Source organism: Carcharhinus amblyrhynchos, unplaced genomic scaffold (assembly GCF_965287045.1).
Source record: "Carcharhinus amblyrhynchos unplaced genomic scaffold, sCarAmb.v2.hapA scaffold_38, whole genome shotgun sequence".
Classification (NCBI taxonomy): domain Eukaryota; kingdom Metazoa; phylum Chordata; class Chondrichthyes; order Carcharhiniformes; family Carcharhinidae; genus Carcharhinus; species Carcharhinus amblyrhynchos.
Window position 1 is genome coordinate 6,482,013 of NW_027649779.1, and position 18,380 is coordinate 6,500,392.

Below are 18,380 nucleotides of genomic sequence, written 5' to 3' on the forward strand. Positions count from 1 at the left end.
TGAGATTATTCGAAGAAAGATGAAAATGATGCATTAACAAGTGGGCAGAAATCATTGTTCTCTTAGATATTTGGGAGAAGGAAGCTTTTAATTAACCAGATAGCCGAAATAGCTCAGTTGGGAGAGCGTTAGACTGAAGATCTGAAGGTCCCTGGTTCAATCCCGGGTTTCGGCAAGTTTCCCTTGCTGGTTTTCTGTGCTGCCTACTAATTGGCACTGCATTTTGTCTTGCACTGTCTTCAAACCTCATTTCACACAAGCTGCAACAGACCAAATACCCATCGCAATTTCCATCCTGCCAGGTGTTGTTATATTTTTTCCTTGTTGGATTTCACTTCTTTAAAAAAAACTTCCTCTATTTCTAAACATTCCCAATGTTAATATAAGGTGATGGAGGTGAAGGTTTATCTTTGTTTCCTGATGCACACATGCCATGTAACTTCCTGAGTTTTTCCAATCTCATCACATTTCAGTGCAGATGTCAGGTCCGCTTTTATATGGCAGTGAAAATACATTCAGCAAAATCCCAGTTGTTACTATACTACACCGTATACCGTTCATTCTGCCAGTTATTACGGCACAGAATTAATTCTCGGCTAATGCCACAATATTTCATATCTCTGTTGCGACTCCACTAGACCCTCTCTCTCCTGATACTGCACCAGAACACGCATTACACACGGCTCCATCTCTGTTATTACATTGCAACCTGCCACGTATGATGAAAGATTGACAATATCTCACTCACTGCTGCACCAGTCCACCTCCCTGTTCAGACCGAATAATATCCTGACTCTAATTATTGACCTATTTCATGTTTCAATTATTGCTGTACTTGTCCCTGTCGAAGCTTATATCAATCTAAGGCCGTAAACAGAAATTACTGCAGCAGGCTATACAGCCAATGAAAGAATAAGAAACAGCAACTAAAACGAGCGCTTCACAACATCTGCAATAGCAAAGGAGATCCACGAGATGGCAGTGAAGCAGTGATTTTTGGCACGAACACCAAACAGAGAATGTCTCAGTTATTGCTGCAATAGACTTCGCCTTTGTCTACCCTGAACTGGACACAGATTATATGAAACAAAATCATATTTCTGATTATATGACAGTGATTCTCAGTTGATCCTGTACTCAGCAAAATCCCGCTTGTTATTATCTTGCACCAAGTCTCATTTGAAGTTACACCGTGCATTCTGGCAGTTATGACAGCACGGAATTAATTCTTGGCTGATGTCATGATACTCCATATCTCTGTAGCTACTTCACTAAAACCTTTCTCTCCTAATACTACACCAGGACATGTTACTCATTGCATTATACGAGGCTCTATGCCAGTTATTACATTGCTGGAACCTGCCACGTATAAAGAAACCTCGCCAATATCTCACTCACTGCAGCACCAGTTCACCTCTCTGTTTATACCGAATAATACCCTGTCTCTAATTATTGTTCCATTCCATCATTCATTTATTGCTGAACTTGCCCCTGTCAAATCTTACATCAATCTAAGAGCTTGGCCTGATTTTTTTCTTAGTTTATCTTATACAATGTTCAGCACCAGACAAAATGATACTAGGCGCGGTGTCAGTTTTAGTGTGTTAGACGTTCTCTCCTTTATTCCTGCGCTAAAGCATACCGTAGCTCATTTTACACATTATCCTCTCTCAGTTATTACTTTATTCTGCATTGCCTCATGTTTTAGTCCAGCGGGCCACATCTCTGTTTATATCAGACTAGATCATGTCCCTGGTGTTGAAAAAGAAGGTGCCATTTTGCAGGTGTCAGATTGTGGTTCAAGTGGTCTGACGTGGAAATTAAAATAACAAAAGGATCGTGGACAAAGCAGATTGTAAAACCCGCTGTAATCTGTTGGTCTGGTGGTTAGAGTTTGAAGCTTTCCTGCTGTTTTGATTGCACGTCAGGGAATGAAGATTTATTGCTCTCCTCCAATCCGTGACAATAAATATCAGTTATTTCCCGGCAGAACGCTCAAATCTCAGCCTCGCCTTGTATCCTGTCCTTTCTCAAGTGAAGACCCTGAGCCAATTCAACAGGAAACCATGTTGTTCTTTCTGGGGTCCAGACGAGGTTTATTCAGTTTAAATAGAGCGGGCTCTTCACTGCAGCTCATTGTGTTTCTGACTGGAGATGAGTTTTGTCTGCTGCACATTTCAGGATCATCTCTCAGTAATCACCGGCAAGGATATTCCCTTCCCGTGGGGAACCCTAAAGAAGTCGAGGGCATTAACCACCAAACTTCCGATAAGCATTCTCCAAGGCGGCCTTCAAGACACACGACAACACAGAATCTCTGATCAGAAACTGCTAACCCAATTCCATATACATGAGAATGGCCTCAATCGTGATCTTGGGTTCATGTCACACGACTTTTAACCCCCACCATTTTTCCTGGGCTTGCAAAATCCTACAAACTGGCCAGGCGTGAGACAATTCACACTGCTTTAACCTGTCATTATCCCACTCTCCATTCGCATTTTCTGCACCCGAAATGAATGATTTCGTGAATCATGATTTTTTTTCCAACAATAGACAGCAGTTTCATGCTCATCAATGCATTTCTATTCCATTCTTATTTGTTGTATTCAAATTCTGTGACCGTTCTGGTGATTCCCAGATGATGAGCTGGTGGGATTAGACCACTGGACGATCCGCTCACCTAAAACAGGTGTTCTAGGTGAGGGTCGAACTCACAACCTCGGCATAGCCCGCTGGCTGTACTGCTGTATAAGTACCGCGCGCTAACCGATTGCGCCACTGAAACACTGCGCTGTGCTTGTTTTTGCCAGGTTATTAAAGGCTTCCGCAGCGTTACCTCCGTTAATAACCGTGATTCGAGGCCACATTTCAGACCGGGAAACAAACCCATCAATGATTCTCTTTTCCCCGGCTCCACAGTGAGTGTGACAGGGAGAAGCAGCAGGATTATATCCCGCAGTCTGCAATCGCCAGCAGAAAGCGGCGACTGCAGCTTCAATCAGCGGGTTACTGCCCATCCCTGGGATACAAGGTCCAACCCGGTTCAAAGCCCCCACACACCGAACACAAGCTCAGCAAAACGCAGATAGATTATGTCCGGCTCACTGAACCTTCCAGTAGTATTTACACAACACCCGAGGGATTCACAAACAAAAGGCCCTTGTCAGACCCCACTTGGAGTACTGCGCGCAGTTCTGGTCGCCTCACTATAGGAAGGACGTAGAAGCGATTGAAAGGGTACAGAGGAGATTTACAAGGATGTTGCCTGGACTAGGAGGCATGCTTTATGAAGTTAGGTTGAGGGAGCTGGGTCTCTTTTCCCTGGAGAGACGAAGGTTGAGAGGCGACCTGAGAGAAGTTTATAAAATGTTGAGAGGAATGGATAGGGTGGATTCTCAGAGGCTATTTCCCCGGGTTGAAATGGTCGCTACGAGAGGACACAGGTTTAAGGTGCGGGGAGGAAAGTACAGAAGTGATGTTAGGGGTAAGTTTTTCACTCAGAGGGTGGTGAGTGAATGGAATCAGCTGCCGTCAGTGGTGGTGGAGGCGAACTCGCTGGGGTCTTTTAAAAGACTTCTGGATGAGTATATGGGATTTTATGGGATTGGGGGTTATAGGTAGGTCTATAGATTGGTAGGTGTTGATGTGATCGGCGCAACTCGTGGGCCGAAGAGCCTGTTTGTGCTGTAGTGTTCTATGTTCTATGTTCTATGTTCTAAAATTCACACCAACTTTCCAAAACTTTTCAGTGATAAATTTCTCCATTTGGTTGAAAAGCTGAGTGTTGGGAATCTGGAAATGAGCACCATGGGATTTGTGTTATCCAGTGACTTGTTTCCCACGGTTAGCCTCAGGTTTGTAATTCCATTTGTGTTGTATATTGAAGCGAATCTTATATCAAAATTAGAAGAAAACAAGGGAAATATTAAATCTTGGAACAAATCCTGAGGGAAATGGATCACAATATTCGGAAGGAGGTGCAGTTGTGAATGGTATTATTAATGATTGAGTGGAAAGTATTGGATGGTTGGGCTACTGGTGGTCGGTTCCCTTCCCTCCCGTTAAATTCCTCCCTGTGATCAGAGAAATGGATTTATTTTACCTGCCCGTTCATAGGAGAAAGGGAATAACCAACACACTACAGCAGTGCTGCGGGATCAACGGAACTAAAGAGACTTGTATAGAATTGTAAACAGTGCGGTCATGCTGCAGTTCTGGAACAGGTTTTGCAGAAATTGAATTGTGGTCATTGACACACTAGTTTAGAATGTATTTAACGGCGATTGCCTTAGTCTCTGCGGCGTAATTGGTCAGCGCGTTCGGCTATTAACCGTAAAGGTTGGTGGTTCGAAACTCACACAGGGACGCAATTTCATTATTTTCTCTTCATCGGCAAACACTTGCCTGTTTGCAAAGTGTCCGTGGGTGCCAATAAAAAATAGCTCTCAATTGTTCCCGGCTGTACAGTTATCTGGAGTTACCAACATTATTTAATGACAACTGACTTCAAACATATTACATATAACATTATATATATGCTTCCATTATACTATTAAAGAAATACAATTGAAACATGAACTTGTGGCTAAGCATTTGTTCCAATTCCATGTTCCTGCTTCCATTCATTCCTGGATAGATCATAAATCTGTCTAACCCAAACTGAAATGTGTTCAATGATGGAACATCGGAACCTTCTGGAGTAGAGAATTCCCAAGATTCACGAGTCTTTGAGTGAAGCAATTTCTCCTCATCTCAGTCCTAAATCATCAGCGCCTTATCCTGAGATTGTGTCCCCGTGTTTGAGATTCCCGGATCAGGAGAACTAATGTTTCAGTTTTGTAATACTATTTATTGTTTCTCGTTAAAGATGTTGAGATTTTCCAGCATTTTTATAGGAGGAACCAGTAAGGGCAATGCGAGTATGAATGGGTGTTGGCCATTGAGGGGATTGCTCAACGGGATTTACATTTCTCTCTGCTATTCAAGGTGGCAGAAATATTGAATGAGGATTTTCGGCGCGCGTGTGTGGTTCCGTGGTGTAATGGCGAGCACTCTGGACTCTGAATCCAGCGATCCGAGTTCAAATGTCGGTGGGGCCTTGTTTTCACATGCAGATGGTTGATTTGCTGAAGAGTGTTTTGTTTAAATGTATCACAAAGCACCAATCGAGAGGACAATTTGTCAGCCAGTTCAATTGGTCTGACAATGCACAGTGTGATAATCCTCTGGTTCCAGGTGTCTGCAACATCAGTGCTTTTCGTTTTTTTGCTGCTCTTTAATTCCTCTGTTGGAAAATAAAAAGAAGCGGTTTGTGTCGCATAATAGCAATTCGACTCGAGTCTGGCAATTATTGAGCAAGTGAGTGTGTGTGTGTGAGCGTGAGAGAGAGAGAGATAGAGAGTGTGTAGGTGTGTGTGCATGTGTGATGTCCCCGACTTGCCCCAAATTTTATAAATTGCCGCTCCCCCTATAAACTTGCCCTCATCTAGTTCACCTCGATTAAATCACTCCTCAATCTCCACTCCAATGGACAACAATCCCAGCATCACAAACCAGAAACTTCTGGCTAATTTGAACTTTTCAGAATAAAACTTACTCCGAAGAAATTCCTCCATCTGTTTTAACTGAAATTTGTCAGCTTTTAAAAAAACTCTGTATTTTGCTTCTTAAAATTAAACATGCTTAAAAGAAATTCCTCAACAGATTTCATCAACTTTTTTTAGAAAATATTTTCACCATTCTGAAAAATGTAATGTTTCCATGTTTTTTTTCGAGAAATTTCCAACTTTTAAAAGGTAGCTTAAGCTTGCTGACGTATTTTTCCCAAATACTTTAACGAGAATTTTTCATTTAAAAAAGAAACATTTTTCTTTCAAAAGAAAAGTTTTTTCTTTTTTTTTGTCAACATTGTTTTCTGAAAAATAAGTAGCTAAGATAAATATCTTCACAGAAGCTGATTGCATTTGGTCAACATTTCCCTGAATTGGTCTAAAATTAATGAAAAAAATATTTTTCATCAACACGAACATGGAGTTTTTGAAGTATCATAACGAGCCAACCAGGAATCGAACCTGGAATGTTCTGAGCCGTACTCAGACGCGTTATCCATTGCGCCACTGGCCCACAGCAAAACTGCCTGCAGCACTATTTACATATCCGTCCGAAGCTTCAAAATTGGCGGAAACATGGTCAAAACATATTCGATTTAGTGAGGAAATGTTACATAATTGAAATCTGCTATTCTCACTCGCAGTCATTCTACTTTGCCTTGAATTGAGTTAACCTGCTGCGTTGGAATTCGAACCCTGGTTCTCAGAGCGTCCATTTGCTTCTCTGCGTTATCAATCCAGCGTCAACAACATGGCTGGAAACCGCACCCCTCCCGCCAGTGAATCCACTATTGAATATTACCTGAACACAGATCTTACAATCATATGACATTGGCTCTTACTTCAGCCTCAAAATACATTCAGGAAAAGACAAAAGTGCTGAAAATTCATGACAACACAGAGCAGGAAAGAAGATAGACCTATTCTGACTCAGCACACATTTTATCAGTTCGTTCAGTGGCTAAAAGAGCAAGTCAGAGGCTGGGAATCCTGCAGGAGGAACTTTCCTCCTGACTCCCAAAAAAACATCGAACATAGAACAGTACATCACAGTGCAGGTCATTCGTCCCACGATGTTGTGCTGAGCTTTGTCGGAACCCATGATCAAGATCAAGATCAAGCTATCCCACTTCCTATTATTCTGGAGTGCTCCATGTGCCGACCCAATAACCGCTTGAAAGTTCCTAAAGTGTCCGACTCCACTATCACAGCAGTGAGTCCATTCCACACCTCAAACACTTTCTGAGTAAAGAACCTACCTCGGACATCCCTCCTATATGAATCTTATAGCTATGCCCCCGAGTGACAGCTACATCCACTCGAGGAAATAGTCCCTGAATCAGTGGAACAGTCCACCATCGACGTGGCATAAGTCAGGAGTGCGATAGAATGTTCCCCACGTGTCTGCATGATGCAGGAATCCACCAAAGGCACCTTAAACAGCACCTTCCAAACACAAGACCACTTCCACCCGGCAGCCCTCCCGCACCCCTCCAACACCACACAGACAACAGCATCACCAAGCCTCTCAACATTCAGTGTGGCGGGAATGTTACTTGCCATTTGTCAGCTCCAAACACAAACATAAAGTAGCCGACTGCGGACTTTCGAAATCTGAAATAAAAACAGAAAATACTGGGTAATGTCAGTACGTTTGGCACTATCTGTGGAGCGGGAATCAGAACTAACTTGTCCCGTCCAAGATGGGTGTGGGCGCCTGCCATGTGGGTGTCCGAGTGGGCTCTTTCCGTGCTCTTAAACTCTGCCTTTTTACGGAGCCAGTCAGTAGAAAGCCATTTGGTATTTGGTTTGTTGCAGCTTGTGTGAACTGATGTTTGAAGACAGTGTGAGGCAAAATGTACTACCAATTAGCAGATAGCACAGAAAACCAGCAAGGGGATCCTGCTGCAACCCGGGATTGAACCAGGGACCTTTAGATCTTCATTCTAACGCTCTTCCAACTGAGCTATTTCGGCTGGCAGGTAAGCAAGAAGCTTTCGTTTCCCAGATATCTAAGGGAGCAATGATTTCTGCCCATTCGTTAATGCATCATTTTCATCTGTCTTCAAATAATCTCAACCAAATGTCCTCAGTGATAAAAACAAATTACTGCGGATGGGAAAAGAGGAAATGTTCCAAAATCTCACAATGTCTGACAGCACCTGTAAGGAGTGAAAAGGGCGGAGCCCAGATAACACTTCATCAAACGGAATTACTCCGATCGAGAAGACAGACAGGAACACAGGCTGAATGGCTGTTTGTCGATATAAGCGACAGAATTGCCAACATTGAGACTGCAATCTCTGCCCAGAGGATGGATTGGGACTTTCTAACTGAGGTTCAAATCCCGTCATTTCTCATCGTGACTTATTTTTGTTGAAAATTATTGGAAATAAAGCCATGGGCACAGAGATGGTCAATTCATTACAAATCTCTCACATCAGCAACACTGAAGGTCCAGTGATCAGGATCGGCGCCGTGACGCGGTTTCGATTCCCAGTCACGGAGTGAATCATTTTTTGTTCAATTCTTTATTTAATGAAAACACGCCCCACAGCGTCTGTGAAGGGAACAGCATCTAAATCTTCCAGCTGGATGAACTGGCATCGGAGCTGGAGAAGTCAGAGGTGCAACACTAACGATAAACTCTGAAGCAGAATCACATGACAGGCACAACATACATGTCAGATACACACACAGCACACATGTCAAATCATGTCACTTTCAAGTTGCTTCTTTTAACTTCCTGTTCTCCACCTCAGACATTTCCCCATTCATCAAAAATCCCCCACCTCAAACTCCAGCCTGCGCCTGAATCCACTGATAATGCTATTCGTACCAGGAGCCGTTCCGATCATGTGGTTCCATAGCTCAGTGGTTAGAGCACTGGTCTTGTAAACCAGGGGTCGCGAGTTCAATTCTCGCTGGAGCCTGCAGGCAAAATTTAGCTGGTATAAACTGTAGCAAAAAGACAGGTAGTAATAAGAAGTGAAACAGAGTGTTCTTATGAGGGCAGGTCAGGCGCAACTTTGAAAGCAAAACGATGTTCTTCTTCGTGAAAAAATATTGAAAGAGCAGAACATATTTGACGAGGTGAGAAATATAAATGTTGATATTAAGAATGGAATAGATGCGTTTGTACAAGGAATGTATAAAGTTAGCATGTAGGTGCAGCAGATAATTGGAAGGGAAATTACATTTTGTTCTTGTTGCCGGCAGACTGGAGTTTAAAAATAACGAGGTGTTTCTGCTGCTACACAGGATTTTGTGGAAACCAGGTTGAATATTTTGTGCAGATGTGACTTTCACATTTAAAAATGTTTATGCTTTGCATTAGAAACGGTAAAGAGAAGGTTCACCAGATTGTTCCCTGGGGTCAGTGAGTTGTCCTGTGATGAAATTCTCTGGAGTTTAGAAGAATAAGCGGTGATCTATTTAAACTTACACAGTTCTGATTCGGTTTGATAGGATGGAGGCTGAGAGATTTTCTTTTTCTCTGCTGGTCGGGAATCTAACCCCCTGCTGCACCGATCAGCGGCTGGTCATTTAGGGCTAAGATAAGGAGAAATTACTTCACTCAAAGGGTGAGAATCTTTAGTATTTTCTGTACCTGACAGTTATGTACGCCCCATCATCGAGCACATTTAAGGTCGGGATAAACAGGTTTCTGATCTCTTGGAGAATTCAGGGATCTGGGGAGCTGGTGGAAAAACTAAGTTGTATCCCAAGATCAGCCATGATGGTATTGAATGGTGGAAATCTCGATGGACCGAGTGGTCTGCTCCTCCTCCCATGGTTCCTGTTAGAATAAAAACAGAAAGGACTGGAATTTCTCAGCAGGGTTTGCAACAAATGTGTCCAAGTTTCCGAGTTCAATATGATTCTTTTCAAACGAGTAACTGAGTGTGAATTATAAAAAGTAGCACAACATCGAGACTGCAAACACTTCCAGTATCACTTGTATCTGTCTTTTTGAGCACACAATACTATCAGTTATTTCAGATGGTGATTAACCATATTAGTCTGCACCTATAAACCCATTAAATTCTGTTGGAGACTGAACGAAATGCGAATAAATGCTCGGTGTCAAAATCGAACTTTCCCCTCAGTGCACTTAATTTCACAGAAAACATTTGAGGGTGAAATCAGAGAAATGATAACATGTCTTTAAAACCGAGGTTCGGATAATGTTGAGCAACAAACTGAAATCAAACAATTTTCCCTTACCCGACATGAGAAAGCTTAAAGAAAGTTTCTGCCCGCTTTCGAACCGAGGACCTCTCGCGTGTGAAGCGAATGTAATAACCACTACACTACAGAAACAACTGGCAACAGGGTAGAGCGAATCAGCCTGTCTGCAATGTTCAACTACGCTGTGTTGCTGCAGGTTCCGATGGTCAGAGTGAGAGCCCATGTCACTGAATTCAGGAAGATAACCGTTACTTTCAATCTGATTGTGCAACTTACTCCGAACATTAAAATTGAAAAGCGTTCGTCTAGCAAATATCTAAGGGCTGAATGATTTCTGCCCATTTATTAATGCATCATTTTCATCTTTCTTCCAATAATCATCCACATTTTGTATCATCAGCGCTTTGTAACCTGTCGCCCCCTTTTTCTTTGTTCTTCACATGTGACATTTCCAATTCAGATAGTAAAGAGGAAATCTTCCTGATGCTGATTCCGACAGAACTGGTGCAGACCGGGAAGTAACGCAGGATTGTTGTACAGCAATAAATCTACATTCCCTGACTGGGAATCGAACGCGGGCCGCGGTGGTGAAAGCACCGAATCCTAACCACTAGAACAACAGGGAAGCTGACAAAAACTTTATACAATATTAATTTATCCATGAGCCACCTGCATTTTATTTCGTTTCTGTCTTTTTATTCACCAAATACAAGTTTCTCCTTCACATTGTCATGTTTATATCACACACAAGTGTTATAAACTTGTGGCCACAGTGCAGAATCCAAACCACTGGTCCAACCGGGAAGCTGACAGTAACTTTCCCAATCAGCGGATCATCATCATTTTAGCCATTCTCTTCCTTCCTTTCCGTCACACCATTGGCAGGTTTCTCATTATAAGAACATAAGAACATAAGAACATAAGAAATAGGAGCAGGAGTAGGCCATCTGGCCCTTCGAGCCTGCCCCGCCATTCAATAAGATCATGGCTGATCTGTCGTGGCTCAGTTCCACTTTCCCGCCCTCTCCCCATAACCCTTAATCCCCTCTCTTATCAAAAACCCATCAACCCGCTTCTTAAAAATATTTAGCGAGGCAGCCTCCACCACTTCAACGGGCAGAGAATTCCAGAGATTCACCACCCTTTGAGTGAAGAAGTTCCTCCTCAACTCCGTTCTGAACTGCCCCCCCTTTATCTTGAGGCTGTGCCCCCTAGTCCTACTGTCTTTTTTGAGCGGGAAGAGTCTTTCCACCTCTATCCTATCCATCCCATTCATCATCTTATACGTCTCAATGAGATCTCCCCTCATTCTTCTAAACTCTAACGAGTACAAGCCTAGTTTATTCAGCCTCTCCTCATAGCTCAACCCCCTCAACTCCGGTATCAGCCTAGTAAACCTCCTCTGCACTCCCTCCAAGGCCAAAATATCCTTGCGCAGGTGCGGCGCCCAAAACTGCACACAGTACTCCAGCTGCGGCCTCACCAATGCCCTATACAGCTGCAGCAAGACCTCCCTACTTTTATATTCAATCCCCCTCGCTATGAAGGCCAGCATCCCATTCGCCTTCCTGACCACCTGCTGCACCTGCAGGCTGGGTTTTTGCGACTCATGCACAAGGACCCCGAGGTCCCTCTGCACCGTCGCCTGCTGCATGAAAACATAGTCTGCTTATTTCCATATTTGTCACTGTTATCGAGTCCATGGTGGTGAAAACGATGACTTTGCACCATTGCAACACCCCAGTTCCGCCATCACCAGCTCGGTGTTATCTTGACCATCATTCCTTGTGTCAAATAAAACATCCTCAATCTTACGTTCTGCCGCTTTTAAGGACTGACCCCTGATTTCATAATTAGAGAATGCAGGGTGAACACATCAGACTAATTAAAATTTACAAAAATATGAATAACACAACTTTTCCCTCGGTATTCAATAAAAAGGATTCGGAAAAAAAAATCTGTCCAGTTTCATTCCATGGGATTCGGACGGGATAATTATTGTAGAATTATTGCTGCAATTGGCTGAACACTTCCCTGGTGTTGAAAAAGAAGGTGACATTTTGCAGGTGTTAGGTTTTGGTGCAAATGGTCTGGCGTGGAAATTAAAGTAACAAAAGGATCATGGACAAAACAAATTGTAAAACCCGCTCCAATCTGTTGGTCTGGTGGTTAGAGTTTGAAACTTTCACTGCTGTTTTGATTGCTAGCCAGGAAATGAAGATTTATTGCTCTCCTCCAATCAGTGACAATAAATATCAGTTATTTCCCGGCAGAACGCTCACATCTCAGCCTCGCCTTGTGTTCTGTCATTTCTCAAGTGAAAACCCTGAGCCAATTCAACAGGAAGACATATTGTCCTTTCTGGGGTCCAGACGAGGTTAAGGACAGTTTAAATGGAGCTGGCTCTTCACTGCAGCTCATTGTGTTTCTGACTGGAGATGATTTTTGTTTGCTGCACATTTCAGGATCATCTGATTCGGATACGATTTCCTCATGGCCCATCCCAACTCCACGGATTCTGATATATTTCAGTATTAATGCAATGAAAATACATGATTATGACATCTTGCTGTGTGGTAGTGTGGCCGAGCCGTCTAAGGCGCCGGATTTAGGTTCCAGTCTCTATTGAGGCGTGGGTTCAAATCCCACCGCTGCCAGAGTTGGTGTAAGTTTTTGACCTTGGAGCTGAAATCTAACAGCTCGGGTTGAACGCAGGAGTGTGTGCGGTGCCGTTTTTGACAGATACCCCTGTAAAAACAGAATTTTGCATTTGACTCATCAATCGTCAGTTCCGATGCGACACACCAAAAAAAAACACGCACCGACCTCCTCTGGGACCCAGCGGTCAGTGTTCTTCCTCCCCCAGTATGTCCCCAGAATTCAGAACCTGTGGCATCTTCTTCAGAGTCTTCAGTGTACAATCGATGGAGGCGAATATCACGCGAAGGCCATCTCCAAACCCGCACTGCTCACCTTCAAAAAACAGAGCAAAAGGAAATTGAGAAGCGACGAGCTTAAGGACAGTTTAAATGATGCAGTCCCTTCAGTGCAGCTCACTGTGTTTCTGACTGGAAATGATTTCTGTTTGTTACACAGTTTAGGCTTATCTGGTACAGGGAAGGATCTGGCTCAATCCTCCCGATGGTCTTTCCCAACTGCATTGCTTTATACGCATTTCAGTAACATTTTCATTAAATAATATGATTCTGATACATCGTAATGTGGCCGAGCGGTCTAACGCGCTGGATTAAGACTCCAGCCTCTATAGAGGTGTGGGCTCGAATCCCACTGCTGCTAAAATGGGTTTGAGTTTTGGTCCTTACTGCTGTAGCCTCACAGCTCAGATTGAAAGCAGGAGTGTGTGGAGTGTCCTTTTCGTCATGTGATTCTTCTGTGAAATGTGTGTCATTTCCTCTGTATAACTCGTATCTGTCTTTTTAAGCACAGACTACTATCGGACAGTGATCAGATGGTGATTAACCATATTAGTCTGCACCTATAAACCCATTAAATTCTTTGTTGACTGAATGAGATGCGGATATGTGCTCGATGTCAAAATCGAACTTCCCTGTCAGTACGTAAAATAGGTACTTATTTCACGGCAATGATAACAGGCCTCGAACATCGAGGTTCAGGTAATGTTCAGCAACAAACAGTTTTCCCCTTCCCCGGATGAGAAAGCTTAATGAACGTTTCTGCCCGGTTTACGAACCGGGGACCTTTCGCGTGTTAGGCGAATGTGATAACCACTACACTATAGAAACAACTGGAAAACAAATGGAGCAAATCAGCCTGTCTGCAATGTTCAACTGCGCTGTGTTGCTGCAGCTTCCGATGGTCAGACTGAGAGCCCATGTCACTGAATTCAGGAAGATAACCGTTACTTTCAATCTGATTGTAAAACTTATCCCCAACATCAAAATTTAAAAGCGTTCGTCTCGCAAATATCTAAGGGATCAATGATTGCTACCCATTCATTAATGCATCATTTTCATCTTTCTTCGAATAATCTCAGCATTTGTATCATCAGCGCTTTGTAGCCTGTCGCTCCCTTTTTTTCTCTGTTCTTTAAATGTGTCATTTCCAATTCAGATACTGAAGAGGAAATCTCCCTGATACTGATTCCGACAGAACTGGTGCAGACCGGAAAGTAACACAGGATTGTTATATAGCAATAAATCTACATTCCCTGACCGGGAATCGAACCCGGGCCGCAGCGGTGAAAGCGCCGAATCCTAACCACTAGACCACCAGGGAAGCTGGCTGGTTTCAAGCTATTACTTCATCCATGAGTCACCTACCTTTAGTTTTATTTCGACATAGACACAATCTCAGGATAAGGCGCTGATGATTTAGGACTGTGATGAGGAGAAAATGCTTTACTCAAAGGCTGGTGAATCTTGGGAATTCTCTACTCCAGAGGGTTCCGATGCCCCATCATTGAACACATTTCAGTTTGGGTTAGACAGATTTATGATCTATCCAGGAATGAATGGAAGCAGGAATATGGAATTGGAACAAATGCTCAGCCAATAGCTCATTTTTCAGTTGTTATTTTTTATGTTTAAAGGTATAATGGAAGCATATATATATATATTATATATACACGATATATATACATGTAATGGTGTACAGATATATATATATATAAAATGTTATATGTAATATGTTTGAAGTCAATCGTCATCAAATAATGTTGGTAATACCAGATAACAGTACAGCCGGGAACAATTCACAGCTATTTTTTATTGGCACCCACGGACCCATTGCCAACAGGCAACTGTTTCCCCGTGAATGCTGATGGTGAGGAAATAGTAAAATTCCGTCTCTGGGTGGTCTCGAACCACCAACCTTCCGGTTAACAGCCGAACGCGCTGACCAATTGCGCCACAGAGACTGAGAAAGCCTCTAAAGCTATTCTAAACCAGTTTGGGACCAATGATCACGCAATCTGAAGTTTAATTTTATTATTCATGCACTGGGCTTTGCTTCTATCAGGGCTACAATTAACCTTGTCTCATTTATGACTGTTCATGGCAGTGTTCACTACAATCACACATTTGGTGCAGCCTTGTACAGTAATGCACTAGGCCATGTCTCTTTATATACTGCGTTTGACTCATTTGAATCGTTATTGCAATAGACTTTGCAACTGTGTACACTACATTACATACCGCTTCATTTATTAATACATGTGGACATGCCATGATAAATGCTACAAGTCACCGTCTCTGGACTATTATTACTTACTCAAGAGTTCACTTACATTACATTAGGCTCCATCTCAGATATTATTGTGCTCGGCTCTATGTCATGCACTACTGAACACACCCGTGTATCACTAATAAAGCAGACACTTTCTCACTAATTGTTTTTCTATCAAATGTGTCTAATAGATGGAATCGAACAAAGAGCGAGTGAGAAGAATAGATGGATATTAACTAAAAAGTTCATGAAGTGGATGAAATTGTGTTATAGATCAGAGTGAGTTAGGGCTCGAATTGTGCTAAAGTCAAAAATTACAAGAAGGAACTATATTTACATATACACAGAACATATAGAGGCAGGGTTCGGCTGGATTTCTGAACAGGCTAAGGAAAAAAATGAGCGCCGAGGAATGGAAAATCCAGCGAAAAAGAGACATGTGTCCAATTATAATGAAATATTATTTGATAATGTCTGGATGATAAAATGGACAAATCTTTAAATCACAAAATGGTAAGTTTATACAATAATTAGCTGGTAATCGACATGTTCAGTAACCGGAAGGTAAATATGAATGCAAGTATTAAATTCGCTATCCTTCGGCCAGATTTTCCTGTGAATGTTACTGACAGAGATATTAAAGCCATTGCTTTACTGATTGTTCCCTTTCCATGGAAACAGGGAAATAAATTTTCCTCAAATATCTTCTCAAACCTGCTGCACTAACCTTGAGATTAAAGTGATACAACACCACCATCTGCTGGCGGACAACAGCGACTGCAGGCTCTGATGCTTGTGAGTCTGCGAACCGGTTACTGAAATATGAATATTGAATGATATTGTCCGAGATTGGAGTTTATAGAAGGATCTCGGCTCGCGTATTCGCCCTTTTTATAACCAGGCACCGCAGATAAATCGTGTTCTTCATTTCCCATTGGGAGATAATGTCTGGAGATTGAAGTTGGGATTATGTGAGACTTCAAACTGTACATTCGATGTCATTATCAGACGTTAATCAAATTCAGAATCTTAGTGGGTAAACATTGCTGCCCTCTGCAATTCGTTTGTCAGACATTTTCATCGTTTAGTCTTAAAAAAGGCACAAAGAATCAGGCATTTACAGGGATGCACACACACACACACACACACACACACACACACACACACACACACACACACACACACACACACACACACACACACACACACACAGGTATTGGAGACTACAGAGAAACAGGGGGGCACACACAGATTCAGGGGCACATACAGATGCAGGGACACACTAGATTCAGATACACCAAGATTCAGGCGCAGACATATAGAGATCCTCGTAACTCGAAAGATGCAATGGCACACACAGAATCAGAGGTATATACAATGTCTCAGCTTGCACACGACCAAATTTTCTCTCGTAGTTCCAAACTTTTCAATGAGTTGAAGCAGGCAACCCGTGAATGCTGATAGTGAGAAAAATAGCAAAAATCCATCCCTGGGTGGTCTCGAACCACCAACCTTTCGGTTAACAGCCGAACGCGCTGACCAACTGCGCCACAGCGACTGAGACAGCAGCGATTAAATATATTCTAAACTAGTGTGTCAATGACCACAATTCTATTTCTGAAAACCTGTTCCAGAACTGCAGCATGACCGCACTGTTTACAATTCTATACAAGTCTCTTTAGTTCCCTTGATCCTGCAGCACTGCTGTCGAGTGTTTCTCCTGTGAACGGGCAGGTAAAATGAATCCATGTCTCTTCTCACAGGTAGGAATTTCAACGGGAGGGAAGGGAACTAACCACCAGTAGCCCAAAGTTCCAATACTTTACACTCAATCATCATTAACACCATTCACAACTGCACCTCCTTCCGAATATTGTGATTCATTTCCCTCAGGATTTACTTCCAGGACTTAATATTTCCCTTGTTTTCCCCCAATTTTGATAGGAGATTCGCTTCAATATACAAAGTGAACGGAGAAAGAAGAAGCTTTGCCTTGGCTGGGAATCGAACCCGGGCCTCCCGCATAGCCGGCGAGAATTCTACCACTGAGCCACCAATGCTGCGCTTGCTGATACTGCCCCCACATGCTCTCTCTTCCTTCACACTCAGCAGCATTATAGTTTTCTTACTTTGTCCTCTCATTCCCCAAATGCCCACAAATGCTCTCACTCAAATCTCACACGCAACATCGCACAAGCCTCTCATGCTGTTCAACACCTTCCTTTCATTCACAACCGCATCTCAAACTTTCACCCTTCCTCCAAAACACAAGCACTCGGCAACAATCCCCCTCTCACACAGCCTCTTTCTCCCAAATATGCCTCTGCTTTCTCCACATCAGTCTAAACACACTTAAAACGTGTTGAGATCATTTGCACACTGTCTCTTACAGTCAACTCATATCACTACAATATGCATCATGCCATTCTGCAAAAGCTTTAAATTACTACATTTCTTCAAAGCTGGTACCCAGTGCGACACCAGGCCAAACGTCCACTTCCAACACTTGATAACACCTATACAGGGTTACAAGTTAGCTCGGAATGAGTTAAAAAAAAATAGGCCTAGGAGAGCTAGGAGGGGGCATGAGAAGTCCTTGGCAAGTCGGATAAAGGAAAACCCAAAAGCTTTTTACTTTTACGTTAAAAAATGCATTCAATCTTCATATATCGAGGCCAGTCTGCGACATCTGAAAGCGCTGAATCCTAACCACGAGACCCCCAGGATCCCACCTGCCTGATTCTCCCAGTTACTGATTACAGGAATGTGCATAGCGCCAATTGTCCGCACTCACGCACTCCTTCCTGTCTGTTAAGATTTGAAATTGTTTATATTTTTCCCATTGGCTTCCAGTGTGATGAAAGCAGAGCTGTGAAAAGCTGATGTTGTTCAGTCGATTTACTGCAGTAAGGTTTATGTCAGTTCGATGCAAACATTGGTGTTTGAATGTGGTCAATTACAGTGAAATTTAATGCAGTGGAAAGTAGCCTACTCATTTTTACAGGAGGAACCAGCAAGGGAAATATAAATATGAATTGTGCAACGGGACTGATATTTCTCCCTGCTGTTCAAATTGGCACAAGTATTGTTCTACGATTCTCAGGTGCTGTCCATGTGTTGGGTTCAGTGGTGTAATGGTGAGCACTCTGGACTCTGAATCCAGCGATCTGAGTTCAAATTTCGGCGGAGCTACGTTTTAATTTGCAAATACAGATGACGGATTGGCCGAAGGGCATTTCGTTTAAATTTATCACCAAATTCGAATCGAGACGAGAATTTGACAGCCCGTTCAAGTGCTGTTACTCAATTCAACGGTGATTCGGGTTGATAGGAAATGAATGAAGACATCTCAATAATGGACCTTTCCCTCAC

General features: G+C 42.7%; 7 non-coding genes and 1 gene segment (V, D, J or C); 1 reads left to right on the forward strand and 7 right to left on the reverse strand.

Annotated features, from left to right (window-relative positions):
- LOC145362424 (Ig heavy chain C region-like) overlaps nucleotides 1-17,150 on the reverse strand; it is a 44,171-nt gene extending 27,021 nt beyond the window's left edge. The window contains 3 exon segments of the C gene segment in view: nucleotides 7,302-7,473; nucleotides 8,405-8,570; nucleotides 16,909-17,150. Coding sequence covers nucleotides 7,302-7,473; nucleotides 8,405-8,570; nucleotides 16,909-17,150 — 580 coding nt within the window.
- trnaf-gaa (transfer RNA phenylalanine (anticodon GAA)) lies at nucleotides 103-175 on the forward strand. Its single transcript has one exon. It is a non-coding gene; the product is annotated as a tRNA-Phe (tRNA).
- Nucleotides 2,694-2,788, reverse strand: trnai-uau (transfer RNA isoleucine (anticodon UAU)). The gene is made up of 2 exons: nucleotides 2,751-2,788; nucleotides 2,694-2,729 (listed from the first exon to the last, which is right to left on the reverse strand). It is a non-coding gene; the product is annotated as a tRNA-Ile (tRNA).
- On the reverse strand, nucleotides 7,516-7,588 carry trnaf-gaa (transfer RNA phenylalanine (anticodon GAA)). The gene has a single exon. It is a non-coding gene; the product is annotated as a tRNA-Phe (tRNA).
- On the reverse strand, nucleotides 13,494-13,567 carry trnav-aac (transfer RNA valine (anticodon AAC)). Its single transcript has one exon. It is a non-coding gene; the product is annotated as a tRNA-Val (tRNA).
- trnae-uuc (transfer RNA glutamic acid (anticodon UUC)) lies at nucleotides 13,989-14,060 on the reverse strand. The gene has a single exon. It is a non-coding gene; the product is annotated as a tRNA-Glu (tRNA).
- trnan-guu (transfer RNA asparagine (anticodon GUU)) lies at nucleotides 14,627-14,700 on the reverse strand. The gene has a single exon. It is a non-coding gene; the product is annotated as a tRNA-Asn (tRNA).
- trnan-guu (transfer RNA asparagine (anticodon GUU)) lies at nucleotides 16,493-16,566 on the reverse strand. The gene has a single exon. It is a non-coding gene; the product is annotated as a tRNA-Asn (tRNA).
- Nucleotides 17,151-18,380: the final 1,230 nt, after the last annotated feature.